Source organism: Oncorhynchus nerka, linkage group LG22 (genome assembly GCF_034236695.1).
Source record: "Oncorhynchus nerka isolate Pitt River linkage group LG22, Oner_Uvic_2.0, whole genome shotgun sequence".
Taxonomy (NCBI): Eukaryota; Metazoa; Chordata; class Actinopteri; order Salmoniformes; family Salmonidae; genus Oncorhynchus; species Oncorhynchus nerka.
In genome coordinates, this window is record NC_088417.1 from 57,038,671 (window position 1) to 57,055,898 (window position 17,228).

At 42.6% G+C, this 17,228-nt stretch overlaps 1 protein-coding gene across 1 annotated transcript in view; it reads right to left on the minus strand.

Moving 5' to 3' along the window:
• The window catches only part of LOC115105402 (rabankyrin-5), a 42,540-nt gene that overhangs the window by 2,156 nt on the left and 23,156 nt on the right, over positions 1-17,228 (minus strand). Inside the window, 8 exon segments of the mRNA XM_029627404.2 lie at positions 526-616; positions 4,258-4,404; positions 10,567-10,691; positions 10,866-10,956; positions 11,239-11,386; positions 11,891-12,067; positions 12,906-13,106; positions 13,398-13,554. Of these exon segments, the coding sequence (XP_029483264.2) occupies positions 526-616; positions 4,258-4,404; positions 10,567-10,691; positions 10,866-10,956; positions 11,239-11,386; positions 11,891-12,067; positions 12,906-13,106; positions 13,398-13,554 (1,137 nt within the window).

The following is a 17,228-nucleotide window of genomic DNA, read 5'->3' on the forward strand; positions in this document are numbered from 1 at the left end:
GAGAGTTAGGTATTAAAGGTCAACAGGGCAGACTTTCACTTCACTTAAGGGGCAATCAGATGTTCTAACGATAAAAGCACCACCCGCCACTGTTTTGGCAAAATAAAATAAAAATGTAACCACTCAAATTCAGATATAATATTTGACAAAAACTATTTCAAACCTTGTGTGGGAATACTTTGGAAGAGATTAAATCACATGGAACTGATTTGCTGGTGTTTTTACAGTCTTATGTCCATAAAAAATAATAATAATACAATCACCTGCGAGTCGCCAGTTGGGGAACCCTGCTATAAAGTATTTGTTTATATTTACAATGTAAAACATTGGAGTAAAATAAGCTGATATTTTGGGTTCTGAAGTTCAACCAAGCTCACGGAGGCATTAATCGTGCTATATTACTCAAGGATCAATGGCGATACCATTCATTCATTTATAAGTTAATAAAAAATGTTGCAACTGCAGATTGCCCCTTTAAAAAGGGTGAAGCAGTCTTTAATAGGAAACAGTTTTTCCGGTTCTTACCAGTGATGTTTTCTTGTGGTGACTCCAAACTTGGCAGCACATTCATAACAGTTTGAGCCATCACACCACGGGGGCTCTTTGGACAACATATCTAAAACACACGAAAGGTAAGGTCACCTGCATAACCCTGGTTATCTGTTAATATGAGTGAGATGTATCATGTGGGGTTTGCTACTCTATTGGAAGTACCTATCAAATGCTTCTCTGTCGTAAACAGACTGGTAGCGGCGAATGAGGAGACACCCTCACTTCCATAAAAGGAGCCACTTTCCCATCCTCTGGTTATCCTCAAGCATGCTTCTCTTTCTCACGCTCTTGCAAACAGGAGAATGCGGGATACAGCTCAGTCATTATCAAAGAACCGGGGTTACGCAAATAACCTTAAGTTCTCTTTCAAATACACATGGTGATATGGCCTACTCCGGTTTGGCAAAGCATCCTCTCCAAAACCAGGGTAGTCCCAACATTAGCACCCCTCAGGTCCCAAAACTATAGGAGTATGCACCGAGAAGGTGCAGGGACACAACCCATCGGGGAAAAAACTCAAAAGTGAAGGAAGCCCAGTACATGCCGCACAAAAACAGTGCACAAGAGGTAAATTTGTCTGCAGGAGTGCACTCTTCAAAGCCCCTCCGAAGGCCATCACCCTTGCCATTATAAATAAATATAAATGGTCCCCATGATCAGGCAGGATATAGTCGAAACGAGAACGATTAGGTTTCCCCAGCGCCCTCTGTCAAAACTGGAGCGGTGCATACCAAAACTGGCTAGACTGACAGTCCGTGCCATAGCAGTCAGAGGCAAGAGGCCATAGGCAAGGGGGAATAAGAGCCACAGTGGATGGCAAAAGAGATTGCCCTACTGCTCCATGTGTCGATGAGACCGGAGGGAGTGCTGACATGCTGACTTCTACCATTGGCTAAAAACCTGAGAAGGCGCTGGGGGGAGAGCTTGAGGGAGGCGGGCACTCGGGGGAGGTCACACAGTGTGTCTACTCCATTCTCTCATATGAGCACGGTCATAAAAGTGAGCTTCTGCACAGATAGTTTTTTCTTTCTTAATGCTCTGCATTCCCACTGCTGCGAAACTCAGAGTGGAAGGAGTAGCAACCGTTAAACCCAAAGAGAAAGAGGGTAGCGCAGAAAGCCGTAGACCCAGCACACTTGCTTCCTCAGCCACAAGGGCTGCGCCCTAAGTTGGCCGACCCTTACCTTCCTTAGGAGGGTTAGAGGGCTGGATCCTTGATGCGGCTGCAGTGTAAAACTGCTTCCCAACAGGTTTGAACTGGTTCAGGGGCCTAGCCTGAGTTTTGGCAGACTGTTGTGTTGCAGAGGACCTCATTCCCCCAAGGCCAGCTCTTTGTTCTCTGCCAGCTGTGAGCAAGATGCAGGAACCAACAGGCTGCCACAGGGGCCTAGGTCTGCAGGGCAGCAGAAGTTGAAGACTTTGCCACCTTTCTTGCGCATCTCACACTTGTGCCACATGGCGGCGACTTTTGTTGTTGGCTATGACTTATATGTACTTCTGGAGGCTGTGCTATTAGGCACGGAGTGGAGACAGTGCTTGTTGGCGACTAACATAGAACTCACAGCCTTGGTTTGAAAATCAAAAAGGTGCAGAGGGCACAACTGAACATTATGTGAACCATACCAGACAGCCAAGTGGTAAAGCCACCCGTGTCCCGTTAGCTAGCTGTTTCAAGCCATCTCGTGGACCGGATCACCACCTAGCAGAGCCGGCTCATTAAGCACAACGCAATCAATGCTAGGCAAACTAAATACCAGAGCTAAGCTAGCAATAGCCAGACTGGTTAGCTAGCTTGTTTTAGCAGTGAGTACTAGTAGACTGGCCAAGCACAGGCCGGTACTCAGTAAAATCTCACTCGCAGGACTTGTTAGAGAATTTCCCATTCAGGGGCCATAACTCTGGGGGAAAAGCATTACATAACCAGGTTATGCGTGCTAGTCAACGCTTATCCATGAGGCTTTCGGGGTTGCTAGCTAATGTTCACTCACCTAGCTGCTGAATGGCCAAGCTTGCCAGCACCAGTTTAGCCAAAGACAACAGAGTGAATAGCGGTGTTTCTTCGGGTTTGAGAGTCTCTTTTTACCATAGGACTGTAAGGTGGTCAGTTTAGCCAATGAAAGCGAGTGAACGTTAGGTGTACTAAAACGAGAGAAGCTTTTCAGCATTGCTGCAAATTAGCCTTGAAAGGCCTGAGCTACTTCACTAGATGACTCGCGGCTAATGGCTAGCTGAAGTGAGCACTATGTATGAATGCTATAGCCGTGAGGCTCGTGTAGACGTTAGCTAGCTAGCAACCACTTCGTGAGGCTAAGCGTAATCTACAGCTAGTATAGTGCTATCCGGAAGTAACAGCTATGGGTGCATTGTTCAAAATCGGGCTGAAAATCTCCACAACCATAATGCCGTGACACTAAACCAGTAAGTGGAGTCAACACAAAGGAGTGAACATAGGTTGTACTAAACGAGAGAAGGGAGCTAGCAATACTACCGTCTGGGCAGGTAGGGAACTTGTTTCTGCTTTATCTAGCCATGCTAATGCAATGTATGTGTAGGTAGGAATGCTAGTGTGGTTAGCCTGCTTTCCAGCGAGCTAGCCACTGTAAGATAGCTAGTTAGAAGCCTCGGGGCTAATGCTAGCTGGGGTGAGCATAGTAATGCGCGCGCTAGCATCTACCTCGTGGCTAAGGAATGCTGTGTCTAGCATAGTGCTAGCCAAAGGGAACCGCATGGGGGCAGTTCAGTTTAGGGTAGGTATTCTCCCACGACTGCAGTGTCGTGAGGTTAGCCAGTCGCTCTAGTTAATACAAACAAATAAACTTAGGTTAAACGAGACAAGAGAAGGGAGCTAGCGATATTACTGTGTTGCAGGTAGTAATGCTGGTGTGGTTAGCTTTCCTGTGGAGCTAGCTAACTAGCAGCTACATTGTGGTGAAGGTATGCCGTGGTGAGCTCAGTGTTGGCTGAAGGAAACCGCGTTGGGGCAGAGTTGGCCTTCAGATTATGCTCCCGCGACCGACGGAGCCTTGAGGCAGAGACGGTCGGTCTAGTTAAAGCAACAGGTAAACGTAGGTTAAACTAGACAAGAGAAGGGAGCTAGCAATGCCACCATGTTGCAGGTAGGGTATTCTAGTGAGGTTAGCTTACCTCTCAGAAAGCTAGCCATGTTAGCCTTGCAGCGTGGGCTAACTGAGTCTCAATAGCTAGCCGTGAGACAGAAGTAGAAAAGGAATTTCTACATGAAAAAACCCCTTAAGATTAGTACTCAACCAGCGATATCCTTCACGGTTCACTTGTAAGCAGATTAAGCAGGCAAACCGGTATCCAGCCGATATGAGGAGAGCTAGAGTAGTGAGGAAGAGAAGCAATAAAAAACAAAAGGGTGGGAGAGCGGCTCTTTTTGATAGGTATTCCCAAGAGAGAAGGCAGTCCTAGCGATACATCGAAACGAGTATTTGAAAGCAAACACAATGAGAATTGCTCCCCTTCTTAAAAATACCTTAAAATTGTACCCACCATGACGATCATGATTAATGCATGGATCAAATGATCAAATAAACTCTTCTCTATGCTTAACTGATATATAACTACTGTAAACTACGGACTGTGTTCTTATGAACTGTACTCTATGCTGAACTACTGTACAACAAACCAATTGCCGCGAATAGCATATCTATTCAAGGAGTACACCAGGACCAAGCGTCTCACCTAGAAGGCGGAAGAGCAGCTGCTTGGTGGCTACTTGGTAGTTGAAGATGTTGATTCCCTGGTTGTTGTTGAGGCCCATACGAGCTCCAGACCTCACAATGGCACGACAGAGGTTAGCATTGCCCTTCATGTAGGCCAGCAACAGAACTGAGGAACAAAAATGTTTGATGTTATTCTTTAGAACAGTGGTGTCAAACATATGGCCAGCGGGGCAGATCCCGCGGGTGGTTTGAGAAAAACATTTATTTTCTGCCATTGAAATTACTTAAACCAAATTGAAACAGTGTATAAATGATAATGGATCTACCTACATTTACAGTCTTCATTCTGTCCAACTTGCTACGAGTCATCGAAACGAAAGCTAGACAGTCAGGGAGCATCAAATTCCAAAAGCGAAGGAAAGAGGACTATTTTTAGCTCATTTTGACCGTGAGGAAATATAATACATTTTATGTTCGAAACCACTGTTCTAAAGAATAACATCTTAACATCAGTAAGAACAAGAGGAGAGAGCACACCCCCATCCACATCAACAGGGCTGTAGTGAAGCGGATCGAGAGCTTCAAGTTCCTTGGCGTCCACATCACTAAGGAGTTAACATGGTAGACACACACCCGCACAGTCATTAAGAGGGCATGACAGCGCCTCTTTCCCCACAGGAGGCTGATAAGATTTGGCATGGGCCCTTAGATCCTCAAGAAGTTATACAGCTGCACCGTCGAGAGAATCTTGCTTGGCTGCATCACCGCTTGGTATGGCAAATGCACCACCCTCGACGACAAAGCGCTACAGAGGGTGGTGCGGACAGCCTATTATATCACTGGGGCAGAGCTCCCTGCCATCCAGGACCTCTATATCAGGCGGTCCAAGTGTAAGATCAGAACAATTGCCAAAGACTCCAGACAACCAAGCCATAGACTGTTCACTTTGCTACCGTCCGGTAAACAGTACCGGAGCATCAGCTCTCGGACCAACAGGCTGCAAGCAGTCGTGTAGAGAATCATTGTACCATCTAAACTGCTGTGAAATATTATTTTCCATAACCCCAAATATTATATTTTCTGCTGTTTGAAGCTGGTGTCCAAAACCAAAAGTAAATAACGCAAAAATGAAACAAGCACGGGAAGCATAGATATAGCGCACATTAAACAGATCTACTGCTTTTTAGACTTGCCTTCATATAAAATGACAAATCAATAAATCACATTCCTATGCGAATTTGGTCGGGTCGCCCACAAAGTTACATATTGCAGCTTTGATCAATGGTTACCCGGACTATCTGCACTGACCCTATCTTGCAGTGGCTATACACACTAACAATACTATATACAGTGCCTTCAGAAAGTATTCACACTCCTGGAGTTTTTCCACATTTTGTTGTGTTACAGCATGAATTTAAAACCGATTAAATTGTATCACTGATCGACACACAATACCTCAATGTCAGTGGAATTTTGTTGGTAGACATATTTGGAATGTAAAGATACCTTAATATAAAATGAAAAGTAAAAGTGAGTCACCCAGTAAAATTCTACTTGAGTCAAAGTACATTTAATTTACAAAAATCCTTTATAGTAAGCAAACCAGACTGCAAAATGTTCTTGTTTTTTACATTTACGGATAGCCAGTGGTACACTCAAACACGCAGACATCATTTACAAACAAAGCATTTGTGTTTAGTGACTCCGCCAGATCAGAGGCAGTAGGGATGTTCTCTTCATAAACGTGTGAATTGAACCATTTTCTGTCCTTCTAAGCATTCAAAATGTAACGAGTACTTTTGGGTGTCAGGGAAAATGTGTAAAGTACATTACTTTATTTAAGAAAGTAGCGAAGTAAAAGTCAAAGTTGTCAAAAATAAATGGTAAAGTACAGATACACCAAAAAACAAATGAAGTAGTACTTTAAAGTATTTTTACTGAATGCCTTTGGACAATAAGTATTCAACCCCTTTGTTATGGCAAACCTAAATTATTCAGGAGTAAATATACTCTTAACAAATCACATTATAAAAGTTGCATGGACTCATTCTGTGTATAATAATGACTTTTGAGCAACTACCTCATCTCTGTACCCCACACATAAGAATAGTGAATAGTGGTGAATTCAGAGCACATATTTAAGCACAAAGTCCAGGAAGGTTTCTCAATGCCTTGCAAGAACGACACTTAATTGGTGGATGTGAATTTTAAAAAATTACATTTTAAATAAGCAGATGCTGAGCATGTTGAAGTTATTAATTAGGCTTTGGATGGTGTATCATTACACCCAGTCACTACAATGATAAAGGTGTCCTTCCCAACTTGCAGGAGAGGAACGAAACTGCTTAGGGATTTAACATAAGACCAATTGGTGATTTTAAAACAGTTGCCGTTTAATAGTTGTGATAAGAAAGCGCCGATACCAATTACTGGAGGACCAAAAAAATCCAATACCGATTAAATCGGCCGATTTTTTTATATATACAGTGGGGCAAAAAAGTATTTAGTCTACCACCAATTGTGCAAGTTCTCCCACAATTTTCATCATAGGTACACAGACAAAGTGAGGGGGAAAAAATCCAGAAAATAACATTGTATGATTTTTAATGAATTTATTTGCAAATTATGGTGGAATATAAGTATTTGGTCAATAACAAAAGTTTCTCTCAATACTGTTGTTATATACCCTTTCTTGGCAATGACAGAGGTCAAACGTTTTCTGTAGGTCTTCACAAGGTTTTCACACACTGTTGCTGGTATTTTGGCCCATTCCTCCATGCGGATCTCCTCTAGAGCAGTGATGTTTTGGGGCTGTTGCAGGGCAACACAGACTTTCAACTCCCTCCAAAGATTTTCTATGGGGTTGACATCTGGAGACTGGCTAGGCCACTCCAGGACCTTGAAATGCTTCTTACGAAGCCACTCCTTCGTTGCCAGGGCGGTGTGTTTGGGATCATTGTCAGGCTGAAAGACCCAGCCACGTTTCATCTTCAATGCCCTTGCTAATGGAAGGAGGTTTTCACTCAAAATCTCACGATACATGGCCCCATTCATTCTTTTACACGGATCAGTCGTCCTGGTCCCTTTGCAGAAAAACAGCCCCAAAGCATGATGTTTCCACCCCCATGCTTCACAGTAGGTATGGTGTTCTTTGGATGCAACTCAGCATTCTTTGTCCTCCAAACACGACAAGTTGAGTTTTTACCAAAAAGTTATATTTTGGTTTCATCTGACCATATGACATTCTCCCAATCTTCTTCTGGATCATCCAAATGCTCTCTAGCAAACTTCAGACGGGCCTGGACATGTACTGGCTTAAGCAGGGGGACACATCTGGTACTGCAGGATTTGAGTCCCTGGCGGCGTAGTGTGTTACTGATGGTAGGCTTTGTTACTTTGGTCCCAGTTCTCTGCAGGTCATTCACTAGGTCCCCCCGTATGGTTCTGGGATTTTTGCACACCGTTCTTGTGATAATTTTGACCCCACGGAGTGAGATCTTGCGTGGAGCCCCAGATCGAGGGAGATTATCAGTGGTCTTGTATGTCTTCTATTTCCTAATAATTGCTCCCACAGTTGATTTCTTCAAACCAAGCTACTTAGCTATTGCAGATTCAGTCTTCCCAGCCTGGTGCAGGTCTACAATTTTGTTTCTGGTGTCCTTTGACAGCTCTTTGGTCTTGGCTATAGTGGAGTTTGGAGTGTGACTGTTTGAGGTTGTGGACAGGTGTCTTTTATACTGATAACACGTTCAAACAGGTGCCATTAATACAGGTAACGAGTGGAGGACAGAGGAGCCTCTTAAAGAAGGTCTGTGAGAGCCAGAAATCTTGCTTGTTTGTAGGTGACCAAATACTTATTTTCCACCATCATTTGCAAATAAATTCATTAAAAATCCTACAATGTCATTTTCTGGATTTTTTTTCTCATTTTGTCTGTCATAGTTGAACTGTACCTATGATGAAAATTACAGGCCTCTCATCTTTTTAAGTAGGATAACTTGCACAATTGGTGGCTGACTAAATACTTTTTTGCCCCACTGTACATGAAGTTGATGCAAAGAGTCAATATTTGCAGTGTTGACCCTTCTTTTTCGAGACCTCTGCAATCCGCCCTGGAATGCTGTCAATTAACTTCTGGGCCACATCCTGACTGATGGCAGCCCATTCTTGCATAATCAATGCTTGGAGTTTGTCAGAATTTGTGGGTTTTTGTTTGTCCACCAGCCTCTTGAGGATTGAACACAAGTTGGTTGGGAGAAGTTGCTCTCGGAGAATGTGTTGGTACCATTCTTTATTCATGGCTTAGGCAAAATTGTGAGTTAGCCCACTCCCTTGGCTGAGAAGCAAACCCACACATGAATGGTCTCAGGATGCTTTACTGTTGGCATGACACAGGACAGATGGTAGCGCTCACCTTGTCTTCTCCGGACAAGATTTTTTCCAGATGCCCCAAACAATCTGAAAGGGAATTCATCAGAGAAAATGACTTCACCCCAGTCCTCAGCAGTCCAATCCCTGTACCTTTTTCAGAATATCAGTCTGTCCCTGAAGTTTTTCCTGGACAGAAGTGGCTTCTTTGCTGCCCTTCTTGACACCAGTCCATCCTCCGAAAGTCTTTGCCTCACTGTGCATGCAGATGCACTCACACCTGCCTGCTGCCGTTCCTGAGCAAGCTCTGTACAGGTGGTGCCCCGATCCTGCTGCAGAATCAACTTTAGGAGATGGTTCTGGCGTGCTGGACTTTCCTGGGCGCCCGTATGCCTTCTTCACAACAATTGAACCGCTCTCCTTGAAGTTCTCGATGATAAAATAAATGGTTGATTTAGGTGCAATCTTACTGGCAGCAATATCCTTGCCTGCAAATCCCTTTTTGTGCAAAGCAATGATGACTGCACATGTTTCCTTGCGGGTAACCATGGTTGACAGAGGAAGAACAATGATTCCAAGCAAAACCCTCCTTTTGAAGCTTCCAGTCTGTTATTCTAACTCAATCAGCATGACAGAATGATCTCTAGCATTGTCCTCGTCAAAACTCACACCTGTGTTAACGACAGAATCACTGACATGATGTCCACTGGTCCCTTTGTGGCAGGACTGAAATGCAGTGGACATGTTTTTGGGGGATTCAGTTCATTTGCATGGCAAAGAAAGACTATGCAATTAATTGCAATTCATCTGATCACTCTTCATAACATTCTGGAGTATATGCAAATGACCATCATACAAACTGAGGCAGCAGACTTTGTGAAAATTAATATTTGTGTCACTCAAAACTTTTGGCCACGACTGAACAAGGTAAAATACAATGCATTGCAAACAGTCTGCAATAATTTAATAAATTCAGGGCTTGTGAAATTGTACCTCAGATAAATATAAGCCTTGCACAACCAAAAGACCAACTAATAAGGTATTATTTGATCAATATAGTTTAATCAAATTTTTGTAATAATTACTGATATGGCTTTCAAATATGTCTATGTAAATGCCCTTTTTGTTAAACATTTCAACCTTGAAACATGCATAATGCACATTCACTAATAATGATTTACTTCTTAATTTATAGAATATAAATACAGGTCTCAAACAATCTCTCAGCACAAGCCCACGTGCTAGTCAGTAGCCAGATAATCTTTATAATTCAAGTTTAGCCAAATTGGATCCATTTGCTAGCTAACAAGGTAGAACAGTTGAATTGTTATGAAAACACTTCTGTCCGTCTCCAACTGAATGTAAAGCATGCTACCGTGTGCACGTTGTTGATGTTAAAATGTACCTTATTTCTCGGAATGAGAACGAGTTGCCAATTCCTCATATAAATTGTGCTTTATGCTTATTGCACATTTATAGTCTTTGGCTAAAATGCTGCCAGCGGTACCACAATGCCCTGTGCGACAAACTGAGAATTCATTTTCCAGAATCAATGTTCTTAATACTCGTTTTAGTAGTTTCTGCTCTGCGTGCAATTTGAGTAGCAATTTGAGTAGTTGATACATAAAAAAATGTATCATTAGAAAGGTTAACTCCTCTATTAGAGTAAAATAATGTCTCAAAGTCTTTCGGTGTCCATATGACTGATACTGTGGGACCAAAACTGAAATAGTGAGTTGAAACCGCTTGTCAGAGAGGAAGAAGTGATCTCAAATCATTTTTATTGTGAGTGACTGGGAAAGTGTACAGTCACAGCAGAAGGAGCGAAGGAGATGAGACCAAAAAGACAACAAGTGGACATAAATGCTCAAAAACAAAATTATTTTTGCAATACAGGTATCTGGAATATCACCCTAAAACATTACATTTGAATTAAAAGTGATATATTACTCAGTCCTACCTGTGTTCCCTTCATTGTCCGGTTTGTCCAGAGGGTACTCAGGCATACATTCCAAGAACAGTTCAAAGATGGCCGCCGCATTCTCTTTCCCATATTGCCCCAGAACGTGCATCGGTGACTGCCCCCTACAAAACAAAAAATAGCTCAGTGAACAAACACATTAAGCCTTTCCCTTTATCCTTCAACATCTTGATCTTACTTGCTGTTTTTAATGTAAGAGCTTCGGCAAGAAAGATGACCAATGTGTTTTTACATTAAGTAAATCAATTTGAACTTGAAGTACTGTTGAGGGAGTGTACCTGAGATTGAAGGCCTCTGCGTCAATGTTGGACTCTGTGAGAAGGGCACGCACGTTATTAAGGCGACCCTGCATTACGGCCAGGTGCAGGGCTGAGGAGAGAAAAGACAGAAGAAAACCTGAGTATTAGCACGAGCTAAACTGAGATGAGAGACAAAGAAACAAGAGAGTGCAGGGTAATGGCACTGCATAGCAGAATTTCAAACTAATTCAATTTCAGGAGTTGGAAAATTAATCTAAGCTGAAACAGCCCCATCTACGGTTGTGTCCCAAATGGCACGATCATCTCTACTTCCCTGGTCAAAAGTAGTGCACTATATATAGGGAATAGGGTGCCATTTGTGTTACAGCCTAGATTACGGGTCAGTCAGTACCATTGTTGCCATTCTCATCCAGAGCGGTAAAGTCCACTCCATTCTCCAGCAGCACAGAGCAGACAGTAGCCAGGTCCTGCTGGGCTGCCAGGTGTAGAGCTGTCTGTCTGTGTTTGGTCAGCTCATTCACTTTGGCCCCTGCCAGCAGCTGCAATGGACATACAAGGGTCAGATAAGAGTCGAAATCAGACACACAAGCATCTCAGACATGCACACAGACATTGGTTGCAATTCTAGGTTGTCTCTTTTACATTTGAGTTGCGTATCTCAGAACAGCATATTAAATGTGGTTCCTGACATTAAAACACTTCACAATCTGATCATCTGCACACCATGACTGCAATTATGACAAAACACCCTAGACAGACAATTGGGGCTCTATTGTGCTGGGTTTGGATAATACCACCACACAGTTACAGTATTAAGCCATGGAGCATGTTGATTGGCCAGTGAGTGGTCAAGCCCACGTCACACCTGTAAGTTATAAATGCATCAATTCCCACTGTGCTACAGCGCCAAGCAAGAGCGCCAAGATCGACTTAGGCTTGTTAAAATAGAGCCCAAAGACACAGCTATTCACACAATTACAGCTTCTCACACTGGTGAGAAAGCCGCTTAGCTACTGGTGAGGTGGTAGGGTAGGCATCATTACTAGGTTGCGGACGATGATCTCCGAGCCAGCCTGAACAGCCAGGTGTAGAGGAGTCTGCTTGGCAGCGTCCTGCACCCGGGAGTTCACGTTGGCCTGGACACTGATCAGGAACAGAACACTCTCGATGTCAGAGTTCTGCACCGCCACATGCAGGAAGTTACGCCCTTTGTTGTCCACCTGAGAGGAAAGAGAAGGATGGTGGGGGGTTAGATTTCATCATACAATGTTTGTAACAAAGTAGGGATGGGCACGGTTATTTAAATATCCGAATGGACGTTAGGATTCGGCCTACTTTTAACTCTTTACACTCATACCTGTATATGGACTCAAAATAGCAGATTTTAAAACTGATAAGCAGCTAAATTTGAACACAGTGGCTGTACAGTAACACCTTATATATTATGTCAGAGCTCAAGGTCTCCACTTCACAGCGCAGTATTGTTTTGACTGACAGCGGTTCTGAACTTGAACACCACGAGAAAATAAGTTACTCCCATCACTCCCGCTAATTGGGTGACATTGCAAATGTTTTGTCGTCGGAGTGAGGGAACTGCTTTAAATAGGACTCAATGTATTTTGAAAGAGGATTATAATAATTACCACGTTGATGTCAAAAAAGCAATCCAAACGTGCACTTCACATATCCAGATCATAAAACTCATGTCATACACAGTGTCAATGTTTATGATCACTATGCTTGATGTAAAGCTACAAGATGACATAGCATCATATGTTGGGTTATTCTGAACAGAATGAGGCTGTTTGTCGTATTGTGAAAAGATTTGGCAGGGAACACGACTTGAACGCACCGGACTATTCTAGGCGCACTAAAATTACGATCGTATTTTGTAACATGTTGGCAATAGAACACGCTTTCAAATGATGGCTCTATCCAGAGAAAGTCTCCAATTAAGTTTAAAATATATATAAAATGTAATATTTATTTAGATTACCCAGATATATAATTTGAATAGTGAAATAATGTCAAATGCCGATGCCTGTGTATGTCTCTCACCTGTTCGGCAGCCCCGGGCTCTCTCTTGAGGATGGACTCTGCAGCCTTGTTGTTTTTGTGTGTCATGGCGCAGGCAAAGGGGGTCATGCCCAGGCGATCACGCGCGTTCAGACGTATGTCCGGGTGGGATATGAGCTGCTGGATGATGACATTGTGCTGGTTGCTAATGGCAATGTGGATAGGCGCTCGGCCCTCTGCGTCCTGGGTAGACACAGCTCATATTAGCCACAATAAACGGGGTTTGATGGGACAGACACGAGATACTCCTCACTCACTCATTAAGCATGCTTTTGGACCACGACTCTCAAAGTGGAGGAATCTAATAAAAGTGAGCAGTGGGAGATGCCTGTGCTTAAAGGAATGACTGCCTGGTGAAACTGACCTGTGGATTGACAGTCAGTGAGACTGCATATGCTGAAAAACTGCAGTAGACGGCCTAGGCTCCAGGAGGAATAAAAAGTCTAAGGAAGTAAGTACGTAAGTGAGACATACCTGTGTGTTGACATTTGCCCCAAACTCCAGAAGGCACTGCACCACCTCCTCCAGCCCCCAGCTGCCTGCCAGATGGAGGGGTGACTGTCCGTCCCTGGCCTCCTCATCCCCCTCTCCATTAAGACCTGGACGCCGTGGGCTGTTTACGTCACAACCACTAGAGGAGAGACCGGGTTAGATTAGACACAGTCACTAGGCACAGATCACACTGGTTAATCATGAAACTACTTCCTCTTGCTGACTCATTCAGAACCAAGATGGATTCCTCAACTATGCTGAGTAAAAAATATTTAAATAACGCAACAATTTCAAATATTTTACTGAGTTACAGTTCATATAAGAAAATCAGTCAATTTAAATAAATTCATTAGGCCCCAATCTATGGACTTCAGAAGACTGGGCAGGGGTGCAGCCATGGGTGGGCCTTTGAGGGCATAGGCCCAGCCACTGGGGAGCCAGGGCCATCCAACCAGAATAGGTTTTTCCCCACAAAAGAGCTTTATTACAGGCAGAAATACTACCCCCCAATGTGGTGGTCCTGGGCTGGCTTGGTTACACGTGGTCTGCAGTTGTGAAGCCAGTTGGACATACTGCCAAGTTCTCTAAAACGACGTTGGAGGCAGAGTATGGTAGAGAAATTAACATTAAATTCTCTGTCAACAGCTCTGGTGGACATTCCTGCAGTCAGCATGCCAATTGCGCACTCCCTCAAAACTTGAGACATCTATAGCATTGTGTAACAAAACTGCACATATTAGATTGCCCTTTTATTGTCCTGATCATACTGTTAATCAGCTTCTTGATATGCCACACCTGTCAGGTGGATGGATTATATTGGCAAAGGAGAAATGCTTACTAACAGGGATGTAAACTAATTTGTGCACAACATTTTTAGAGAAATAAGAACATTTCCGGGATTTTTTATTTCAGCTCATGAAACACGGGAGCAACACTTTATCTGTTGCGTTTATGTTCAGTGTAGATTCAACTAAACTGGAATCTGGAATTATCACTCCACAAATAAAGAATGGATAAATGCGACTGCTGAAAGGTGCTAACATGGCAGCTAGTGTAAAAGTTGGCCAAACTCTATAGGTGACTGTGTTAAAGTAAATCAAGTGTTTGAGTTAGCAGCCAAACAACGATACACTAATAAGCGGCCAAATTGGAACGTAGTGGCTGTACACTAACGTGCGAAACATGACATCAGAGCTCTGGCTCTGCACGTCACATCACCATATGGGTTTGAACGAGCACCGTGCCCCCATCCCTCACGGTAATTGAGCAACATTTGAAATGTTTTGTTGTCCAAGTGAGGTTAATGCTGTAAATTAAGATGACTCGATGCATTTTGAAAGATGAGGCATTGAGGATTATAAATCAGGGATGCAAATTTGTGAAGGCCCAAAAAGGTGACAAAGACATTTAGCACAGAAACACTAAAAAAAAATAGCCTATTTTCAGAGTGGGGTTGTCACAATACCAACATTTTACTAATGTGATACCAGGCTAAGTATCACGATACCGAGTAGTATAGTGTCGTGACTTTACTTTCATTAATCTAATTACCTATTTAATCCACAAAATATGTTGACTTGTTACTCAATTAAATGAATTATGTTACAATTAACTCATTAGGATTTGGGGCACCACGGAAGAAGTTGTTTAGAGAGTTACCATCTCCCGAATTAAACTTGAAGGTCCTATTTCATCAATAAACATTCACCTTCATAATTATTACCTCTTATCATCATTCTGACCATTCGTAAACTTATTGGATCTGCAAAAACCCCAGCCTACATCATTATTCAGTACTACACATACTGGTTTAATTATTTATTTATTCGCTTACTAAATAATAACACAATAAACATACACCCTTTACATGAGAAAGGTCCTTAGCGGACCGACAAGATATGACTGCTTGTTACAACAGATACAGTTAAAGTTGGAAGTTATATACACCTTAGCCAAATACATTTAAACTCAGTTTCACGATTCCTGGCATTTAATCCTTGTAAAAAAATAACTGTCTTAGGTCAGTTAGGATCACCACTTTATTTTGAGAATGTGAAACGTCAGAATAATAGTACAGAAAATTATTTATTTCAGTACATTCCCAGTGGGTCAGAAGTTTACATACACTCAATTAGTATTTGGTAGCATTGCCTTTAAATTGTTTAACTTGGGTAAAACATTTCAGGTTGCCTTCCACAAGCTTCCCACAATAAGTTGGGTGAATTTTGGCCCATTCCTCCTGATAGAGCTTTTGTAACTGAGTCAGATTTGTTGGCCTCCTTGCACGCACACGCATTTTCAGTTCTGCCCACACATTTCCTCTAGGATTGAGGTCAGGGCTTTGTGATGGCCACTCCAATACCTTGACTTTGTTGTTCTTAAGCTATTTTGCCACAACTTTGGAAGTATGCTTGGGGTCATTGTCCATTTGGAAGACCCATTTGCGACCACAATTTGGAAGACCTATATAGCCACAATTTTCCTTTCTCATGATGCCATCTATTTTGTGAAGTGCACCAATCCTTCCTGCAGCAAAGCACCCCCACAACATGATGCTGCCACCCTGCTTCACGGTTGGGAAGGTGTTCTTCGGCTCGCAAGCCTGCCTCTTTTTCCTCCAAACATAATGATGGTCATTATGGCCAAACAATTATATTTTTGTTTAATCCGACCAGAGGACATTTCTCCAAAAAGTATGATCTTTGCCCCTATGTGCAGTTGCAAACTTGCGTGCTATTGTTTAATTTTCCCATTATGTCAAGCAAAGAGACACGGAGTTTGAAGGAAGGCCTTGAAATACATACACAGGTACACCTCCAATTGACTCAAATGATGTCAATTAGCCTATCAGAAGTTTATAAAGTCATGACATAATTTTCTGGAATTTTCCAAGCTGTTTAAAGGCAGTCAACTTAGTGTATGTAAACTTCTGACCCACTGGAATTGTCATACAGTGAATTATAAGTGAAACAAAGCATCTGTAAAGAATTGTTGAAAACAATTGTGTCATGCACAAAGTAGATGTCCTAACCAACTTGCCAAAGCTATAGTTTGTTAACAAGAAATTTGTGGAGTGGTTGAAAAACAAGTTCATGACTCCAACCTAAGTGTATGTAAACTTCCGACTTTATGTATACAGTGGGGAGAACAAGTATTTGATAACCTGCAAAATCAGCAGTGTTTCATATTTACAAAGCATTTAGAGGTCTATAATTTTTTATCATAGGTACACTTCAACTGTGAGAGACGGAATCTAAAACAAAAATCCAGAAAATCACATTGTATGATTTTTAAGTAATTAATTTCCATTTTATTGCATGACATAAGTATTTGATCACCTACCAACCAGTAAGAATTCCGGCTCTCACAGACCTGTTAGTTTTTCATTAAGAAGCCCTCCTGTTCTCCACTCATTACCTGTATTAACTGCACCTGTTTGAACTCGTTACCTGTATAAGAAAGACCTGTCCACACACAATCAAACAGACTCCAACCTCTCCACAATGGCCAAGACCAGAGAGCTGTGTAAGGACATCAGGGATAAAACTGTAGACCTGCACAAGGCTGGGATGGGCTACAGGACAATAGGCAAGCAGCTTGGTGAGAAGGCAACAACTGTTGGCGCAATTATTAGAAAATGGAAGAAGTTCAAGATGACGGTAAATCACCATTGGTCTGGGGCTCCATGCGAGATCTCACCTCGTGGGGCATCAATGATCATGAGGAAGGCGAGGAATCAGCCAATAACTACACGGCAGGACCTGGTCAATGACCTGAAGAGAGCTGGGACCACAGTCTCAAAGAAAACCATTA